Source organism: Acinonyx jubatus, chromosome A1 (genome assembly GCF_027475565.1).
Source record: "Acinonyx jubatus isolate Ajub_Pintada_27869175 chromosome A1, VMU_Ajub_asm_v1.0, whole genome shotgun sequence".
Lineage (NCBI taxonomy): Eukaryota > Metazoa > Chordata > Mammalia > Carnivora > Felidae > Acinonyx > Acinonyx jubatus.
Window position 1 is genome coordinate 143,174,010 of NC_069380.1, and position 22,171 is coordinate 143,196,180.

At 37.0% G+C, this 22,171-nt stretch overlaps 1 protein-coding gene across 14 annotated transcripts in view; it reads right to left on the reverse strand.

Annotated features, from left to right (window-relative positions):
• Nucleotides 1–407: 407 nt before the first annotated feature.
• SSBP2 (single stranded DNA binding protein 2) overlaps nucleotides 408–22,171 on the reverse strand; it is a 309,255-nt gene continuing 287,491 nt past the window's right edge. For all 14 annotated transcript variants that reach the window (XM_053224507.1, XM_027038998.2, XM_027038986.2 and 11 more), the window contains 3 exons: nucleotides 22,105–22,133; nucleotides 8,033–8,131; nucleotides 408–1,027 (listed from right to left, as the gene is read on the reverse strand). In XM_053224507.1, the coding sequence (XP_053080482.1) occupies nucleotides 998–1,027; nucleotides 8,033–8,131; nucleotides 22,105–22,133 (158 nt within the window). In that variant the 3' untranslated portion in view covers nucleotides 408–997. The remainder of the gene's footprint in view (nucleotides 1,028–8,032; nucleotides 8,132–22,104; nucleotides 22,134–22,171) is intronic.

A 22,171-nucleotide genomic window follows, 5' to 3' on the forward strand; every position in this document is an offset into this window, starting at 1 on the left:
TTCCATTAGCATGTTATTAAAAATTTAGCTCTACTATTCCTGGTGAGAAGTGACAATTTCAAGCAAATGGTTTTGTTATCACTTCTGGGCTCCATCATGTTAGACAGAAAATATATTTCTAAAAATATGACGACCCCTGTCATTTTATTGCTATGGTCTAAGCAGGTGGGGCTAATTAATGATTTTCTGTATCATCAAAGACAAATCAAGAATTCCATCTAAAGCAATTCTTGCAGAAATATATGATGTTGGGCCCCAGTTGAAGTAGTTTTCCTAAATAAAAACTACAAAATACTTTTCACTAAAGGTAACTGAGAAATTGTTTGATCTGAAAGAGGATGAGGACACACCTTCTTCTTCTTCTTCTTTTTTTTTTTTTGAGACAGTACACTTTGTGATTCACAGGGTAACTTGCATCAGACGCAATTTAATGAAAGCTCTCAAATAAGCAATTTTATTCCTATCCATGATTGCAGACATTTACAAAACCATAACATCTGAGTTCACCTTAAAAAATAACTTATATAAAGCAGTGATATACACAGCACAAAATAGTTCAGGGAGGGGCAGGAGCAACTTTTAATAATTAAAATGTAAACGTGAAAAAAAGGATGGAATAAAAGTCCCTACTTACTTCTACTTAAGATGTCATGTAATAATATTTTACAATGTCCTGTGGGTCAATGTATGTATGTGCATATGTCCGTATAACATACACATATACAATACATTCTCTGACCCACACATATACATACACAGATAATTATTTGCAGTTCAGTTTAGGGCAATTCTAATATGCCGCTCTGTACAGTTGTTTGAATCACGTTTGGACCCGCTTTCTTCAAAAAATAGGGGAGAGAGCAGGAAATAAAAAGGTTGGTTTGGTGTGACTGAGATTCCTTTGTTTAACTGTACACTGTGATGAATAATTTTCTTCCGTAGTAGTTCTGTGAAGGGCTGACTCACTGTGGTTTTCATGAGGAGACTTGGTAATGGATCACACACTCATTGTCATGCTAGGGGAGTACTAGAAAGAAAAAAGAATCCATATTTTAACAACAATTCTTTTACAGACCACTAATGTTCTTCTTGGTAAACAGTAGTAACCATGGATTTTAACGTCTTGAAATCTTTTATGCTCAAGCCTTTAACATAAAAATAAGAAGCTATAAAAGAGTAAATTTATATAGAATTGACTAAGTCCTGAAATTTATAATATTTCCTCTGGAAAGCGACCAGTCTCCCTCTCTCTCTGCACTCAGATGGCTGATAACTACCCAGGCCCTCAGTCGTCTCCTTCTAGCCAGATTCATGTTTTGTGGGCATTTGTAACAATCTGGGTAAATCCAATCCATAATGAAATAAGTATGAGGGACAGCCTAACTACCTACTAATTATGTAAACTTAGTAACTATATTACCTCTTTGTGCTTCAGTTTCTTCATGGGTGAAATGGGTTTAATAATAGCATTTATCTTAAAGGAACTTGGGGAGTATTAAATCTAAAATCTTTAAAACCATGTATTTACTGAATATACAGAAAGTGTTCAGTAAATGTTTAATTAATAGTGTAAGGGAAACAGAATAAATCCAAACAAAAAACAACTCCCAGCTGGCCCTAGGACGTTCTCATAAAGTATTTAGAATACTTAAGAGTCTGATTTACATTTAAGGATGTAAGTGTCTTCCTCTAATCTGTGGTTCCAATTTCAGTCCATAATATTTTGAGGGTGGGAGCAGGGGGTACTGTTGTTACACATAACTTTTCAGTTTGATGAGGCTGACAATTGGTAAAAGGTGAGGCTTTCAGAAATTATTGAGAGAGGAACAGATGGCAATTATTGTGATAATTATGCCTATCTACACTTGTATTCTTGAGGAATGGACTGTGTGTGACAGAAAAGCTCCAGAGCAATACTGTCTGACAGAACTTTCTTCAACACTTTCTCCTGTGCTGTTCAACACAGAAGACACTAGCCACAGGTGGCCACTGAGCACATGAAATGGGCTAGTTTGGCTGAGGAACTGTAATTTTAATATTACTTAATTTATTTAAACTTAAATATTCCCATGTAGCTGGTGGGTTCCATCTTGGACAGCATAGTGCCAGACTGTCTGAGATGTGGGGAGGGCATCCACTCCCAAATGGCAATGATCTCCAGATGAACAGGGTTTCTAGATGAAAATGTAAATGTAAACCCTTAGATATTTTAAATGTTTTGTTAAAAAAATATTTGCTGAGGACCAGGCCAAAGGAGAATTCCTTTAAACATGTTAATAAGGATTGTGCCTCATGGAAAGAGGCAGGTGAAGTCAAGGACATTGGTTCCAGGCAGTAGGGCATTCCAAAGGAAAAGTAATGATCTTGGAAAGGGGAGTGTGAACTTTTAAAAAAAAGAGCAGGCCAAACCGAATGAAGTAAATTCTAGATGAGCTGAGGTACTGCAGGAACCAGAAATGAGGTGTAATGTGTGTACTGAGAGAAGGATAGATTTTACAGGGAAAGCAGGATGCCCCGGGGAATGGCTCAGCTGGTAGAAGTCTGGACAGAAAGTCATTAGGGGTAAATCTAGGCTCAAGCCAAAACCGTCATTGATCCTGAGAAAAGGTGGATGAGTGGGCTTGAAAACGGGTCACTGGATCATAGGCGGATGATTGTTAATCCTTTAAATGCAGGTCAAATCATGGAAAATCTACTTGATAATCACTTAATAGCCTCAAATTTCCTTTTAGGAAAGCTAAATTATATATGTCACTGACTCTAATGTTGGATTGTGAGTAGGGTGATAAAAAGGGGGAGACTTCCAAAGAGAAGGGGATGCAGTTTGACAGAAAAACCTCTTCGTCTTCACCCTTGATAGTGGCAGCAAAAAAGCACAGCAGAACAAAGCAATACCTAAATCCCAAAGCAACCAGACAAAACCTGATGAAATGGAGCCCACCTTGCCCCTGTGCCAGAGGGGGATATGCCTTCATTTCAACAGAAGATACCGTGCAAATCTCCCATTATAAATAATGACAGCAAGCTTCAGTGAACTATCCACAGCCTTTCACAAACAGAATTACATCTGCATATATGACCTTTAGGGGGAAGAATTAAAAAAGAAAATACATGGATACCAAGCTTTAACTAAATAGAAGAAATTAGAGAATATGGCAAAGTGGGCATGGGAAAGTGTAATCTATGCTTTCTATGGCTACTATTACAATAAAAGTGGTGATCCCGTCCGCGCTGTTCAATAGAACTTTCTGTGATGATGGATACATTCTATTCTGTTTGTTGTTCAATGTAAGAGTCATTAGCCACATATGGCTACTGAACCCTTAAACTTTAGCTAGAGCAATTTAGGAGCTGAAAATTTTAAAATCAAAATTTTATTTTAATTAATTTAAATTTAAAAACCATAGCAAGGGGCGCCTGGGTGGCGCAGTCGGTTAAGCGTCCGACTTCAGCCAGGTCACGATCTCGCGGTCCGTGAATTCGAGCCCCACGTCAGGCTCTGGGCTGATGGCTCAGAGCCTGGAGCCTGTTTCCGATTCTGTGTCTCCCTCTCTCTCTGCCCCTCCCCCGTTCATGCTCTGTCTCTCTCTGTCCCAAAAATAAATAAACGTTGAAAAAAAAATTAAAAAAAAAAACCATAGCAAGATCATCAATCACTGTTTTAAGAAAAAGGATTTTATGGGTATATGGTGGCAATCATCTAAAAACAGTAAAAGATACTGAAGCATTTCAGAAAGCACTTCAAAAGAAGTTTCTGAAAAAAAATTTCTAGATAAGTCATAATTAACTCTAGAAACTATCTCTTTTCATACACATTCTGAATGATCAGGATTAAAAAAAAATAAGGGCTAGATTCAGTCAGAAAAGATAGAAGCATCTGCTTCATGCAATACAACTCAGAAGAAGTCCCAAGCATTTAATATAATTTTTGAATAGGACCAGTAACTGCAAAGTGATGCTCTAAGTGTATTTGGTTTGGTAGATATGTATAGATGTGTGAGCGTCCATATGGGCAATGTGCTGTTTGCACTGCTGAGGTTGTAAACTGCTCATCTGCTACTGCTTTTATTGAAACTGCTTCATCCAAGTAAAATAAGGGAAATTACAAATTTCTAGGAAGACTCACAGAATGTGCAAGCAAAAAGGAATTCGGGTATTGATTACTATTCTTCAACATGTAAGAGAAGTGGCTTACGGTTTTCCTAAAGTAAAGGAAGAGTAGGTGTTAAATGGCGTCTCGTATCTAGAGATATAAAATATTCATGGTGTACTGTCCGGAGACGACACTACAATGTTTCTATTGTACTGCTGCATCAATATGGGATGATGTATCGTAATGTTTGTGCCCAAATGCTGTGATATGAGGTTGCCCTGCTTCCAAACAATTCTGTGAGTCTGGTTCTCCTTAATCAGATGATATAATGGCTTTTACAAGGTCATTAACTGTTTGGTTTAACAAAAACAAACAAACAAACAAAACCCTAAAGATATAATTTCAAATGTACACTAATTGATTTTACTTTTTTATGTAAAATATATTTTGAAATGGCATGCCTTGGTATAAACTAGCGAATTTGTGATTTTCCCCTTACTATACACAGTTCACAAAGCATGGAACCCACCAAACACCCATTCAGTCTTTGCACAGTGTGCATAAATTCCTGTTTACACACTTCGAGAACACTTCAGATCTTACATCATTTCTATTTTTAAGCATCTAGATATATTTTATTTTCTTAATGAGAGATAAAGAATAGTGCAGCGACTCTGAACTGAACTAAAGTGAAATAAATTCAGTGTTTATGTGACTGTATAAAAGAAAATTTGGATGTATATGATACCTTTATAACAGAAAATGACTAAGGGGAGTAAGGGTAATAGGAGACGACCTATCATCTTGTTTATAATTCCTAGTAGAGACCATGATTTTTAATATCACTTTTACTCAATTGATTACCATTCATTGCCATGGAGTAAAATACTCTGCTAAATTAATTCAATAAATAAGACTAACTGCTTTCTTTACAGGAGAAGCATGAAAAACTACTTTCTGAAATAAGCCTTTTTGCATTCTAGATTTTCAAAAACAAACATTTTACAGAATTTGAACACTAGGGGGCGTGTTTGTTTCTTGAAATAATGGTCTTGTTTAGGATTCCAAAAAAAGGCTGAGTAGTGAAACATTTGATTCAGATTTTTCTATGAGTTGCATGTTGGCACTGCAAGGTTTCTGACTCTGGGTTGGGTATTTTGTTTCTATAAATATTAATTAAATGAAGTAGCATGTGTGAAGTGACTAGGATAGTGGCTGCTACATAAAAAGCACTCAGTAGATGTTCACTCTTTCCAGGCCTCCTTATGTGGTTTGACTTCAAGATAGGACTGACAAATCCTCAAAAGGCAGACTACTCCAAAGTATGTGCTTTTCAGAGTTATATACATTATAAAAACACTAGAACATACATGTTCATTCATTCAAAAATGATTTCTTTTTGAATTCTTTATATGGTTCTATTTTTCCTTGATTACGGGAAAGCTAACTTATTGGATACCTAGCCTATTTTTACTTTAATTTACTTTAATGCCTCAGATTTGTCTTTTGTCTTCCTTTCTCTCTGCTCCTCATTTCTTGAACTTTTAAAAAGGTCTAAACAAAAATGTGTGGTGATGTGATGCAGAAAGCCATGGATAACAATTGCATCATTCATAATACAGCAGAGTCCTCAACGGGCAGACAAAAGAGTGGAGCAGCTAGTGTGGACATGCTTACAAGGCTGCACTGTCTCCAGGTAGTGGTACAGTTCCTCAATCATCATCCAATTGTTTTTCCTTTGGGGGCTTTTCAAGTGGGGACAGGACAGAGGGAAGGAAGGGACGGGAGGGAGCTTTTGTTTTCTGCTAACTCTGTACAGCAGTCTGGCATTTTACCTTCTTCTTGGCTTCTGGAATAGTAAGGCTGGGCCAGGAGTCAGGGATGGGAGGAGCCCAGCTCCAGATGCTCTCTTTCCTATGCACATACTTAGAAAAAGACTGACTGTTTTGCATGTGCATAGTCCAGTTAAGGTTAAAGGGTGAGGCTCTTATTTATTCCATGCAAAGAAGTTTCTCAGGTCCTGTGATATCTGATTCTTTGATCCCATGGAGAGCTCTCTGATGCCAGCTCTAAAGTGGCACCTCTCTGCTGAATGTACAACAAGGCAGCAGTCACCAAGGACTAATCTAGGAAAGGAGAGGGGAGAGGTCTGTTGTCCCTGTCCCCGAAACAACAGTCATTTGGGACCTTTTAAAAAAGTTTTCTTCTCCAATCCCAAATTAATAATTTCCTTTATACTTAAAAAACAAACTGGCTTATATCTATTATAACACCTATTAATCTGACTTAGGGTTTAATTAGTTTTAACCATGTTCTTCCCATCAAATGGCATTCTTTGAGGTTAGTGACGTGTTATATTTATCTCAGAATACTTTGTCCTTAACCAAGCATGTTACATATTAGAGGCTCAAGAAATGTTGGACTAAACTAAGTATCACATACCTCACTGAATTATACCATTTTATTGCTGAAAGAATTAGCAAGAAAGGAAATAAATGTTTCTAATTAGATAAAGCCAACATTAACTAATTAAAATGGTAGTCCATTTAATTTTTGTCCATAGTCTTGAAGCAAACTAGTGAAAACCAGTATCTAAAAAATGGTTCCTATAATCCTAAGCATTATGACAAGCTAGTCTTCTGATTTTTTTATATGAATTTTTATGTGTACATTCTTTGTCCTCACTAATCATGTACAGATAAAGATCAGTATAAGATTTATACAGATAAAGATTAGTATAATTTTATTTCTAGTTTTAACAGAACTAAAGTCTAAAAACAGGGAAAGTCTTATCCCACGCAGAGGTGTTAGGTTGATAGGAAGAAGTAAAAGAACCCACAGAACACCCAATCTTAGGCTCAAAGCAGCTACTCCTTGCAAAAGCATATTTGTTACCAGCCACAGTTTCAAATTCTAATAGTATCACCTCTAGTGAAGGTTGTGTTAGGGCAAAATGAGGGAAGTTTTCTCCTCTCATTTTAATGATGGAAATCCGTATGCGTGGGCACTGATGCTATAAAGATGAAATTAGTTTGGATTTTGAAATCCTTTATGCTATATTCCAATTCAGAAGTTATTAGCAGAGAATGTACATCAGCATCACTGACAAAGCTTTTTCATTTTCAAGAATGCCCAGTACCACTCCTAGAAATTCTGATTCACTAGGTCTAGGGAGAGTTCTGGGAAAATGTATTTTTTAAAAATTCTGTAGGTGTATTTAGTGTGAAATATTAGGTTTAAAAAATCACTGTTTTATGTAATAACTCCTTGAGAAAAGATACCATATTGTCTTTTTGTTCTCTCCAGTGTGTAGCATATTGCTTTGGCCTGTTTTTAAGTGCTCAGTAATTGTTAAATGAGTGAATGAATTTTATTACTTCTCTTTTTGCTCCTGTCTGCTTCTCTGGAGATATGGAATACTGCCTTTGCTTAACGCAGTAATCATATTCAAAAAATGACTCTGGTGTCCAGCTCAGGTTACAAGGAAATAACAGGCTAAATGACCACCAATACTGGCCTTCTCTTGAGTGATGTCTAGTGCATGAAGTAGATACCTTACAGAGGACATTCAGAGTCTAGATCTGAGAACAGACCTGGTTTTGCAGTGACTCAAACCATTTTAGTAATGTGAAAACTTGTAAAAACTATCCAATATGCAACTTGTTTCCAGCATTGTTCCTTTATAGTGCATGTTCTGTACAAGAAAATTTGTTTTATAGTTTTTGTTTTTGTAACTATGTGTACAGAATAGGAGCAAAAAAAGAACAAGTTTATTTTTTTAATTATTCCAAAGAAATTTCACTTAATTTTCTAACTTTTGAAATATCAACCTGCTGAGCTCTAGATAAATAATCATAATAATGGCTTTATGAATAATTCTAAAAGGAAAGCTTCAGAAATCAATTTTGGACATAATAATGTAGGCAAAGGAATACTTACACTCTCACTCTGAAAAGGATTTAAGAAATTTCCCCCCATTTCGCCATCATCCCTTGGAGTGCCCGGTTGATTGCTCAGGCTCATATTATTGGGTGAATTCTGTAAACAAGATTTAGAAAACAAGGCATTGTTAAAGATTTTAATTTCCCTCTTGCATTGTAGTGTTTCAAAAATGAAATCTACAGCAGCATCTCTAAGGACAAAGCAGACTTATAATTCTAATCTTAGACTTCTACTGTGCATCCTAGTTCATTCTTTACACCTTGACAAGTACTAATGCTTTCCCAAATGGAAATTAAAAAACAAACAAACAAACAAAACCCCAAAATAACCCACCACAACTTTCTTCTTCGTCTCAGAATCAATGTTTATTCAATTTCCCACCCTCAGCTTATAGAGTTCCTAGAACCATAGAGTTTAAAAAACATTCTCAGCAGGGGCATGATGAAGAGTACCGATGATCAGGAACGATGGAACAGTAACTTGCCTTGGTGATTTTACTAAACAAACTTCAAAAGCTCACTGTTTGAGAATATTTCCCCTTAATTCTACATGTGGCTTACGTAGTAACACTATTTCAACTATTTTTGTTTATATGAACTGTAGGGAAAAAGGAAGATGGTTGACAAGTATAGTTAGGAACAAGAGAACTACCTGAGGACTTGTGAATCCAATGTGCACTTGTAGAGGAAAAGAAGGCCCAAAGTAAACTGCTTTAGAATCTTTTCCTATCATTAGTTTGAGTAGATTTACTTTGAAATGCTCTTTTAAGATAAAATGGCTGATAGGAGCAATCTAATCAAACACTAATAAGTTAGCTGCATATTGCTTCATATTCTACTTAAATTTGCTAGTCTTGTTATTACTGTGCAATGTTAGCTGTGGGAGGTCATCTGCTACTCCATACCAACAGGAAATACAGAATGGCACTGCCATATAAAGCATGTTCACACAGCACTGCAACTGTGACTGAGGGACTCTTTCAAGGTCTAATTTATTGACTTGTAGAAACCAACTTCAAGGTTAAAATTTTTTATTTGTTATTTCAAATGGAAGACAGATTTTAGAGTTTTTCTAAGCCATTTCTATTTTATATTCTGTTTTTGAATAAGTTCTAGATTTTTAAAAGAAAATTTCTCTGAAGATTTTGACTTAACTAAAACAAAGTTATGTCATAAAAATTAAAATTTCATGAATGAGTTATTCTCAGAAGAATATATGCTGTTTTGGAATATAGTTAAACTGTAAAGCAGAGACAGGTAGATGAACTGGTGGAAATACAGTTTATATCTTGTCCTGCTGTGCACCCTACAGGGAAGATCTGAGAACAAGGATCCTCTGAAGTCCATAGGAGCTCGATTTGCGAATGAACCCCAAGGGCTGGGGAACCACAGTTAATAGCATAAAGAGGATTCTTTTTTTTTTTTTGGATAAATTTTTCTCTGAATATGTTAGTTCCCCAAGTATACAGAAAAGTAACTACTTTCAAATGAACATAGATAACTTCATTTCCTGAAAAAAAAATTTAAGTAAAATTTAAATAAGTGTATTATCATTTCATAGCTCATTAATTATTAAAATTATTAACTAAATAATCAACTGTTCCTTGAAAACAGGAATGTTAATGCTGATTTGGTTCAAAAAGAAAACTAAATTTATACAAATTTTGTAAGGCTTAGCCAAAATCTATTTGGTGAAAGCAGATGTCTGTTAATTTATATATAATTAAGAAACTGGTAATCCCAGAATAAAAAATAATTCTCTATATAAGGGTATTTAAAGATGCACTTGCAAACTTCTTCATTCCTGTGTAACTAACATGTTTCCCGTGGTACCCGAGGTACCCTGAAATGAGCAGCACATCTCTGATGCAGTTAGGGTGCTCCCTGTTTCTTCCATACTGTCCCATGCATCACTTCTTGATTTACAATTTTGAACGTTAGCTAACTTCAAGTCTAATTCTTGACTCAAAATGCTGATTTCAAAATATTTAAAATTTGAAAATGACACTGCATTATTATTTAAATATTTACACAACACCTCTCTTATTGTTTCTGTTTTCCATGCAATCTATTCATCGCATGGTGGCTCACCAGTATATGCTTTTTGGGTGTGGGAGGAAGATGTATAAGAACATTGAGAGGAAGATTAAAAGGACACATTCAACATACAAAACAGCTAATATCAGATCTCTGAAACTTATTCAGCTCAGTGAGCATATTTGAAAATCTTCAAATGATAGGACAAACCTTTGTTTGTTATTATTATTTTTTTAACCTAAAGTAATCTGCAAAATGTGAAAACAACAAAAATTTCTTAATGCAGAGTCTTATGAAAATTGTACTATCCACGATCAGTGAATAACCTGATAATGACACAGGCTAAAAGACACACTTATTACTGGTGTCTAAGAAACAAGACAGTGGTTCCAAACACCAGCTCGAAACAGGTTATGAGTGTGGGTCTCCATGAACTGTGTGTATGTTATATTTAACAATAGCTATGTTTGTTTGCAGTGTTTCCAGTAGATTTCATCAAGGCAAGAACATAATACACACAAAAAGGGCTTAGATCAAAAAGGCACTCTGATAGCTTGAGCACATAGGGAGAAGGGAGTACAAGAAAAACCAAGTAAAGATCACTTTTAACTACATTAGGCACTCTGTTTACATTTCTTACTTCAGTTACAATGTACTGTATTTCCTACTTACACTCTAAGAATTTAGCTTATAAAAGTATAATTAGTATTATACTGATCCCATCTTCAAGGGATTTTATTACTTTCTCAATTACCCTTTCTTCAAACTGGAATGTTTTTCTCTTAAGCTATAACTTCATATATGAATGTTATATGGGGGAGGATGCACACCCACACCCACCCACACACACACACATTTCCTCTGGCTTACACATTTAATTCTCTTAGACCCTCTATTCTCTCATTTTATCTTGCAAGTATTTTTCCACCTCATCTCTTAATTAGTAAGTTATTGTCCTTTCTTTTACCCACCCTCAGAAATTGTTCCAGCCTTTTCAAGCTATTAAAAAAAGTGCACATGTACATAAATTTTGACTTGGCCCATAATTGGAATAAAATAATATTGATAGTATTTGAAGCCCTCTAGAGGTGGATTTGAATCACTTCCTCAGAGCCTGCCAATAACAAGTTTTATGGAGTGTTGTTTTGACTCTGCCAGCCCCCCAAAAGAACAAAATGTCAGTCATGGTTCTCCCAGGGGATAAAAGGGAGCTAGAGCCCAAGCCAAACTGAGAAGATGGCAGAGATCTATGGTGTTGAATAGCTCCTCTGTGAAGGGTGTGGGATATTTAACTGGAACTGAGGTTCTTGACTCAGAAACCTTTAGGTTAAAAAGACCTCTTGGATAATTCATTAAGTGTGATATGATCAGATCTGGCCTTCTCTGATATGTTTTTTTTTTCAAACTAAATATATAAGTGTTAAGTATGTTAATGTGAACTGCAGAATTTATTTACATTATTTCCTTCTAAGAAGATAAACCATATGCTCGTCTCAATCCCCAACTCCTAAAAGAACTCCAAGGGAAAATATTTTTGTCCTATTGATTAAATGGGTGACTTCTGGACTCCTAAATTAAAGGTGAATTCTGCATTTTGAGAGAGATGCATGTGAGTTTTACTAGTAATCCTCAACCGAGCAAGAAATAATTTTAAAACTCTCCATTTGGAGTTCTGAGCTCATTGTGCCACTGAAACAGTGCTATCAAAATGCAGGTGACAGTGTGTCTAGCCTTGCTGACAAAAGACAGCATAACTAGTGAGGAGGAAGATATTTAATATCTGTATATTGCTTTAGAGCCCTAGCATATGTTCACACTTTACTCTCAACAGTTTTATGAAGAAGACAGGGGATGAACTACAAGCTCTATTTTACAGCTAAGGAAACTAAGCCTAAGAGAAATGAAATAACATGTTGCCCCAATTTTTAGGTAGGAGAACCAAATTTTCTGATTCTCAGAGGTTCAATACTCTTTATTAGCTTACATATAAGAAGGATAATATAGAGTATTTTACAATAAAAAGGTAGAAAAGGGATATAAGTAGTACTAGTAAACAACATTAAAAAAGGAGTAAGAAATTTTTAAAAAATGTAATACTGGCACTTAACAAAATACAGGTCTAATTGGAGAACAAAAAAGATGTAGCTGGAAACCTAAGAGGGATTTTGAACAAAACTGTTAAGCAGTAATGGCCCAAACTGTTTTATGATTCACAAATAAAAATGGCTAGAAAAAGAATAGGATGAAAAGGAATGAACCCAGGAAACAAGAGAAAAGGGAGGAGAGTTTCTTGAGAGAACTGGTCTTCTGCTGGAAAAGGAAGAAGGTGGGGAAATGAAGTTAGTGATAACATGGATAGCATGGAACAAAAATCTGAAATAATTAGGCTGTGAATGGAAAGAGGTAGGGAGAGAAATAATTGGGGGTGACGGAGATATATATGATGCTGCTGATTAAAGAAAAAAGGGTAGTGGACATACAAGAGACACCAGTGGTATCATCATGCAGTTAGAGCCCTGAACCCCACAAACCTGGAACAGGGGCAGTGCAGAAATGAGCTGCAGAGGAGCTCATCGGAAGGCAGACACAACTACTCATTTCTAGAATATTGTTAAATGACATGTTTATTACTTGGGGCAAACTCTTATGTTAAGTGAAATGTATTTGAACTTTGTTTTGTGTAAGTTTTTCCTTATTGTCTTTGGTCTGCTCAGTTATACTGAGCTCCTGGAGGGCAGAGATCATACCTTGTTTAACTTCGGGTTTTCAGAGCCTGGCAGACATAATGCCTTGGTACAGTAATGTTTACTGAGTGAAAGAACTCCTGCCTAACCACTAGAGGACAGAAATTATGTTTGTATTTGAAGAAGTCTCTTATATCTCCACATAGTGCACAAGGCTACAAAAGTACACACTTGGTAGTCAATTAATGCTTAAAGAATAAGCACTACATCACCAAGCAAGAGAATGTTATCAGCAGTAGGCACAGGATAGTGGAAAAACTTGTCTCTGGAAATAGGAATGGAAAAATTAGCATGGAAGGAATCACAATAGATCTGATATGAGGGCAGATTAGAAGATGGTATTTAATTTGTCATTATGAATCTTTAAAATTTCCAAAGTGCTTTATAAATTACAAAGTACTTTTTCAGGAGGTGGACAGGGAGATGGGCTAAATGGGTGATGGGTATTAAGGAAAGCACTTGTTGTGATGAGCCCTGGGTGTTATATGTAAGTGATGAATCACTAAACTGTACTCCTGAAACTAATATTATACTATATATTAACTAACTGGAATTTAAATAAAAACTTGAAAAAACAAATTGTATTGGCTGTCTTAGGGATCTAACAATGTATTAGCCAAGTGTACCTTCCCATATAGAATTTTGTTTACATCTGTCTGGTGTACAAAAATACTGGTCATTAGTGGAAATTTCAGAAAGATGATGTTAAGCACTCTGGATGATCCCACCTTCATGTAATAAAAAAAATCATCTTTAGACACTAGAATACACTTCTCAAATACAAAATTAGAAATTTTAGTGGTGACCACAAAGCATAATTCAGCTAATACCAATTGTTAGATATCGAAGACAGACGATACAATCATGGTCAAGTGACTTGTAAAGGTGTTTCCCAGAGAGATGGTTCTAATGGAATTATACAGTGAATCTTATTTTGAAAACAGGCCTTTTGACAGTTTTACCCATTCATCACATAAGTAAGCTAGTGCTTCTTTATAATGATATTTATGACAACAAATATTTATCTATTTTAAGAAAAGAAAAAGACTTTCCTGATGGTCCCTAAACATAGATATGCAAAGTGCATATACTACTTGCAAGGCCGAGCTGCCAGGCAATGTAGACGTAATGTTGGCATGCCAGTTACACTCTCTTTGTCTCTCTCTCTCTCTTTTTTCTTTTTAGCTTGAAGTCTTCATTTAAAAGGTTTTGTAGCTCAATCAATCTTACTTTATTTTTCTTGGCACCAATTATTATACATGAATATAAATTAGAAGTAGGATTAAAAATGAAGTTGCCCTTTAATGAATTTTGGTATTTATTGATATAAAGCATACTTCTAAGAGAATCATTCTAATGGTAGTTAATAATTATTTCTTATCAGCCATTTTAAATATATTTTGACCCACAGAGAACTATTTTAAATTTATCATGACCTAAAAAGTATTTAGGTATTCTTCATAAAAAAAAAGTAAGGCATCTTAGCAAAGGATTAATTTTAAATACTTAAACTATCGGAGGAGGAAAAACACAGACAGAAGCTATTAGAAGGCTCTCTTTCCTACTTGTATTAATATAATTTTCTTCTAATTACTTTCCTATTCTATTCTGGGGAACTAGAATAATAATTGAGGATGTCAGCATTGCCTAATAAAGGTCTGAAAGACAAATGAGATGTATAAATGCAATGTCCTTATAACATATAACGTATAACAACATCTTTCCAAGTCCCTCTCTCCTTAAGTTGCTCTAGACTTCCTTACATTTTCAAAAGATTATCTACACTATGTCAATTTGCTTTATAAATGAGTGACATAATAAAGGTGGTTAAATTGGTTATTACTTGGGTATCAGTTAATCATGTATACAGTATGTCTTGTAAATGAATCTTACCATGTTAAAAAACTAATTTTACCCTTTCCCGTTATATGCATTGATCATTTTTAACTTCCACTTAATTATATCTGGACCTCTATTTTCAAACACTTGTTCAGGGGCCAACATGGTGGAGAAGTAGGGGGAATCCATACTTCCCACGTCTCTCAAACAAATAAGTGTAGAAGCCAAAGGACTTTGAACACCAGAGCCTGGGAGGAAAAGAGACCGAATCTACTAGGAAGAAAATGGGAAAGCTGGAAAAAAGATAGGTGCCTAACTGTGAACTGGGGGAGATAAAAAAAAAAGCCCACGTGGGCACGGAGGGGAGGGACCCCTTCTGCAGAGAGACAAACGGAAGAGAAAGAGTGGCTAGAGAAGTGCAGGACCATATCTGGACAGGAGAAAGACCTGGGACTGAGACAGAGGGATCCGATCTCTAACTGCGGGGCTTTCTTCGGACTGGGGCTGGCTCCCTCTTCCTGCACCTGGGGAGGAGGGGAGCCAGCCATGGGTGCGGTAGTAGGTCAGGGGCTAAGTCTGCAGCTGGAGAAAGTGGTTCCCTCCCTGGACAGCTGCGCAGTAGTATAGAACCTGCCTGCCTTCACCATCCCCCGGGTGCAGTGGATGGGCTGAGGGCGCAGTCCGCAGGAGGAAAAGGCAGCTGTCTCCCTGGAGTGCTGTGGGAAAAGACAAAGGCTGCCTGCGTCTGCCACCCCTGGGGCTTGAGGCAAGGGCGGCGGCTCAGTCTGCAGGAGGAGAAGGCCATCCTCCCTGAAGTGCTGTGGCACAGACAAAGCCAGCCGGACCACGTATCACCACACTGAGAGGCGCCTCCCCAGCACCAGAGTGCAAGGAGCAGAACTTTGAATCCTAGCCAAGTGCAGGGTCAGGGGATTGGTGGAGAGAGAAGGACCGCCCCATCTGTGCCCGCGGCACAGTGAGGACGACTCAAACTGAGTCCACTGGGTCGTCTCCATGGAGAAGATACTGGGGAACCACCATTTCCATCCACCACCACCACCACCACCACCAAGGTGGGGCCTCAGGGATCACTCCCAGGGCCCATAGTGGAGGTGGGTCCAGAATATGCCAAACCATGACCCTTTGCACTGGGTAATTGCATATCCACTGGAGCGACACAGACTCTGCAGACAGCTACTACCTACAAGCGATGCAGCATTACCTGGATTAACTCTAGGTCAATTCTGGATATACAGATATATTCTCCCCCCACCCCCACCCCTCCATTTCTTCTCCTTATCTCTTCCCTCCTGTAGGCTGGTTACTCTGGTTATTGGTCTGTCTAAACAGACATATTTAATCCATTTTCTTGATACATGTTCTACACCTCCTGCTTTACACTCCTTTCTCTCTCTCTGGAATAATCGAGCCATATAGTTTTTCTGTCTGGGTAACTTTATCTTCATTTCGTTTTCCCTGCCTCCTTCTTTAGTTTCCTCTCTCTCTGGATTAAGCCTTTTAGTCTCTCTGCCTAATCAATGTTTATTTTTTGTCCCCCCCCCCACCAACCCCGCTCCTGTCATTTCACTCTTTGTATGTGCTCTTCCATCAGCACTGCTTCACCCTCTTCTTTATTTGTAGTTGGTGTTTTGGTGTTTTTTGTTTTTAGTCTTTAGGTTTTTGTTTTTGTTTATTTGTTTGTTCGTGTTATTTGTTTGTGTGTTTGCTCACTTTTGTCTCCTGTTTGTCTATCTCTTTTCCTTTACAGGGCTACTCCAAGGAACAAATCAAAGCACATCTGGTGGAGGTTCCAAAACATTACTACAAGTAGGATAATGAAGTAACCAAAGTCACAACAATAGAGAGCAAGTAACAACCCCTGAAAAAACACCTCCTGAAGGGCCAAGCCCTGGACAGTGTATGACCTTGAATATAGCAGTGCTCACAGGTGCAGAGCACACAACAAGCTTTTAAAACGCATAAGGGACAGAAAACTAGCCAAAATGATTAAACAGAAGAATTCTCCTCAAAAGAAATTCCAGAAAGTAGAGACAACTAACGAATTGATCAAAACCTATTTAAGCAATATAACGGAATAAGAATTTAGAATAATAGTCATAAAATTAATTGCTGGGCTTGAAAAAAAGCATAGAAGGCAGCAGAGAATCTATTGCTACAGAGATCAAGGGACTAAGAAACAGTCATGATGAATTAAAAATGCTATAAATGAGGTGCAAAATAAAATGGAGGTGACCACAGCATGGATTCAAGAGCAGAGGAGAGAATAGGTGCATTAGAAGATAAAATTATGGAAAAAGAGGAAGCTGAGAAAAAGAGATAAAATTCAGGAGTATGAAGGAGGAATTAGAGAACTAAGTGATGCAATCAAATGGAACAATATCTGTATCATAGGAAATCCAGAAGAAGAAGAGAGAGAGAAAGGGGCTGAAGGTATACTTAAACAAATAATAGCTGAGAACTTCCTTGATCTGGGGAAGGAAACAGACACTGAAATCCAAAAGGCATAGAGAACTCCCTTCAGACATAACTTGAATTGATCTTCTGCATGACATATCATAGTGAAACTGGCAAAATACAAGGATAAAAAGAGGATTCTGAAAGCAGCGAGGGATAAACTGGCCTTAACATACAAAGGTAGAAACATAAGGGTAATAGACCTATCTGCTGAAACTTGGCAGGCCAGGATATCTTCAATGTGATGAACAGAAAAATATGCAGCCAAGAATCCTTTAACCAAAAAGTCTGTCATTCAGAATAGAAGGAGAGATAAAGTCTTCCCAAACAAACAAAAACTGAAGGAATTCATTACCACTAAACCAGCCCTACAAGAGATCCTAAGGGAGATTCTGTGAGTGAAATGTTGCAAGGACCACAAAGTACCAGAGACATCACTACAAGCATGAAACCTACAGACATCACAATGACTCTAAACCTATATCTTTCTATAATAACACTGAATGTAAATGGACTAAATGCTCCAGCCAAAAGACACAGGGTATCAGAATGGATAAAAAACAAGACCCATCTATTTGCTGTCTACAAGAGACTCATTTCAGACCTGACAACACTTTCAGATTCAAAGTGAGGGGATGGAGAACTATCTATCATGCTACTGGAACTCAAAAGAAAGCTGGAGTAGCCATACTTATATCAGACAAACTAGACTTTAAATTAAAGATTGTAACAAGAGATGAAGAAGGGCATTATATAATAATTACAAGGTCTATCCATCAGGAAGAGCTAACAATTGTAAATGTCTATGTACTGAATACAAGAGCCCCCAAATATATAAAACAATTAATCACAAACATAAGCAAACTTATTGATAAGAATGTGGTAATTGCAGGGGACTTTAATACTCCACTTACAACAATGGATAGATCATCTAGACACAGGATCAATAAAGAAACAAGGAGATGGACTTGACAGATATATTTAGAACTTTGCATCCCAAAGCAACAGAATATACTTTCTTCTTGAGTGCACATGGAACCTTCTCCAAGATAGATCAAATACTGGGTCACAAAACAGCCCTTCATAAGTATACAAGAATTGAGATCATACCATGCACACTTTCAGATCACAATGCTATGAAACTTGAAATCAACCACAGGAAAAAGTCTGAAAAACCTCCAAGAGCATGGATGTTAAAGAACACCCTACTAAAGAATGAATGGGTCAGCCAGGCAATTAGAGAAGAAATTAAAAAATATATGGAAACAAAGGAAAATGAACATACAACAATCCAAACGCTTTGGGATGCAGTGAAGGCAGTCCTGAGAGGAAAATACATCCAGGCCTATCTCAAGAGACAAGAAAAATCCCGAATACAAAATCTAACAGCACACCTAAAGGATATAGAAGCAGAACAGCAAAGACACCCCAAACCCAGCAGAAGAAGAGAAATAATAAAGATCAAAGCAGAAATAAACAATATAGATTCTAAAAAAACTGTAGAGCAGATCAATGAAATCAAAAGTTGTTTTTTTGAAAAAAATAAACATAATTGATAAACCTCTAGCCAGGTTTTTTTTTAACCTTCTCAAAAAGAAAAGGGAGATGAGCAAAATAGATAAAATCATGAATGAAAATGGAATTACAACCAATCCGTCAGAAATACAAGCAATTATCAGGGAATACTATGAAAAATTATATGCCAACAAACTGGACAACCTGGAAGAAATGGACAAATTGCTAAGCACCCAGACACTTCCAAAGCTCAAACAGGAAGAAATACAAAATTTGGACAGACCCATAATCAGTGAAGAAATTGAATCAGTTATCAAAAATCTCCCAACAAATAAGAGTCCAGGACCAGATGGCTTCCCTAGGGAATTCTACCAGACATTTAAAGCAGAGATAATACCTATCCTTCTCAAGCTGCTCCAAAAAAATAGAAAGGGAAGGAAAACTTCCAGACTCATTCTATGAAGCCAGTATTACTTTGATGCCTAAACCAGACAGAGACCCAGCAAAAAAAGGGAACTACAGGCTAATATCCCTGATGAATATGGATGCAAACATTCTCAACAAGATACTAGCAAATCGAATTCAACAGCATATAAAAAGAATTATATACCATGATCAAGAGGGATTCATTCCTGGGCTGCAGGGCTAGTTCAACATTTGCAAATCAATCAATGTTGATACATCACATTAATAAAAGAAAAGAACCATATGATCCTGTCAATCGATGCAGAAAAAGCATTTGACAAAATTCAGTGTCCTTTCTTAATAAATACCCTCGAGAAAGTCGGGATAGAAGGAACATACTTAAACATCATAAAAGCCATTTATGAAAAGCCCACAGCTAATATCATCCTCAATGGGGAAAAACTGAGAGCTTTCCCTGAGATCAGGAACATGACAGGGATGTCCACTCTCACCGCTGTTGTTTAACATAGTGTTGGAAGTGTTAGCATCAGCAATCCAACAACAAAAGGAAATCAAAGGCATCAAAATTGGCAAAGATGAAGTCAATCTTTCACTTTTTGAAGATGACATGATATTATATGTGGAAAACCAAATAGACTCCACCAAAAGTCTGCTGGAACTGATACATGAATTCAGCAAAGTCACAGAATACAAAATCAATGTACAGAAATCAGTTGCATTCTTATACACTAATAATGAACCAACTGAAAGACAAATAAAGAAACTGATCCTATTCACAATTGCATCAAGAAGCATAAAGTACCTAGGAATAAACCTAACCAAAGATGTAAAAGATCTGTATTCTGAAAACTATAGAAAGCTTATGAAGGAAATTGAAGAAGATATAAAGAAATGGAAAAACATTCCATGCTCATGGATTAGAAGAATAAATATTGTCAAAATGTCAATACTACCCAAAGCAAACTACACATTCGATGCAATGCCAATCAAAATTGCACCAGCATTCTTCTCAAAGCTAGAACAAGCAATCCTAAAATTTGTATGGAACCCCAAAAGACCCCAAATAGCCAAAGTAATTTTGAAGGAGAAAACCAAAGCGGGAGGTATCACAATCCGAGACTTTAGCCTCTACTACAAAGCTGTCATCATCAAGACAGCATGGTATTGGCACAAAAACAGACACATAGACCAATGGAATAGAATAGAGACTCCAGAATTGGACCCACAAATGTTTGGCCAGCTAATCTTTGACAAAGCAGGAAAGAATATCCAATGGAAAAAAGACAGTCTCTTTAACAAATGGTGCTGGGAGAACTGGACAGAAACATGCAGAAGAATGAAACCAGACAACTTTCTTATACCATTCATAAAAATAAACTCAAAATGGATGAAGGACCTGAATGTGAGGCAGGAAACCATCAAAACTCTAGAGGAAAAAGCAAGAAAAAATCTCTCTGACCTCAGCTGTAGCAATTTCTTACTTGACACATCCCCAAAGGCAAGGGAATTAAAAGCAAAAATGAACTACTGGGACCTCATGAAGATAAAAAGCTTCTGCACTGCAAAGAAAACAATCAACAAAACTAAAAGGCAAACAATGGAATGGGAAAAGATATTTGCAAATGACCTATCAGACAAAGGGTTAGCATCCAAAATTTATAAACAACTCACCAAACTCCACCCCTGAAAAAAAAATAATCCAGTGAAGAAATGGACAGAAGACATGAATAGACACTTTTCTAAAGAAGACATCCAGATGGCCAACAGGCACATGAAAAGATGCTCAACGTCGCTCCTCATCAGAGAAATACAAGTCAAAACCACACTGAGATACCATCTCATGCTGGTCAGAGTGGTTAAAATGAATAAATCAGGATACTATAAATGCTGGAGAGGATATGGAGAAATGGGAACACTCTTGCACTGTTGGTGGGAATGCAAACTGGTGCAGCCGCTCTGGAAAACAGGGTGGAGGTTCCTCAAAAAATTAAAAATAGATGTACCTTATGACCCAGCAATAGCACTGCTAGGAATTTACCCAAGGGATACAGGAGTGCTGATGCATAGGGGCACTTGTATCCCAATGTTTATAGCAGCACTTTCAACAATAGCCAAATTATGGAAAGAGCCTAAATGTCCATCAACGGATGAATGGATAAAGAAGATGTGGTTTGTATATACAATGGAATACTACTTGGCAATGAGAACGAATGAATTCTGGCCATTTGTAGCAACATGGATGGAACTGGAGAGTGTTACGCTAAAAGAAATAAGTCAGGCAGAGAAAGGCAGATATCTTATGTTTTCACTCATATGTGGATCCTGAAAAACTCAAGAGAAGACTGGGGAGGGAGGGGAAGGGGGGAAAAATTACAGACAGGGAAGGAGGCAAACCATAAGAGACTGTTAAATACTGAGAACAAACTGAGGGTTGGGGAGGATGGGAAAGTGGGGTGATGGGCATTGAGGAGGGCACCTATTGGGATGAGCACTGGGTGTTGTATGGAAACCAATTTGACAATAAATTTCATATTAAAAAAACACTTTGTTCAAAAACAAAATTTGTAAGGTTATTCTAATAATCTTAATAAGAGTTCCATGTGGAATGAAATACAAATAAAAAACAACACAGAGGGTTGCCTGGTTGACTCTTGATTTCGACTCAGGTCATGATCTCATGGTTGTGAGATCAAACTCTGTGTCTGGGCTCTGTGCTCGGTATGGAGCGCCATCCCCCCCACCCTTTTTTTTTTTTTACTTAATTTTATTTTTTAATTTACATCCAAGTTAGTTAGCATATAGTCCAAAAATGATTTCAGGAGTAGATTCCTTAATGCCTCTTACCCATTTAGCCCAACCACCCTCCCAAAACCCCTCTAGTAACCCTCTATTTGTTGTCTCGGTATGGAGCCTTTTTAAGATTCTCTCCTTCTCTCTGCCCCTCCCTTGCTCATGTGTGCTTGTTTTCTCTCTCTCAAAAAACAAACATAAACAACCCAAAGCACAAAAAACCCAGAGATTATACAACACTCACCTTGGAAATACTGTCCATATCTCCTGACCCTGAAACAAAATATGAAAAGAAAATGTTTATTAGATAA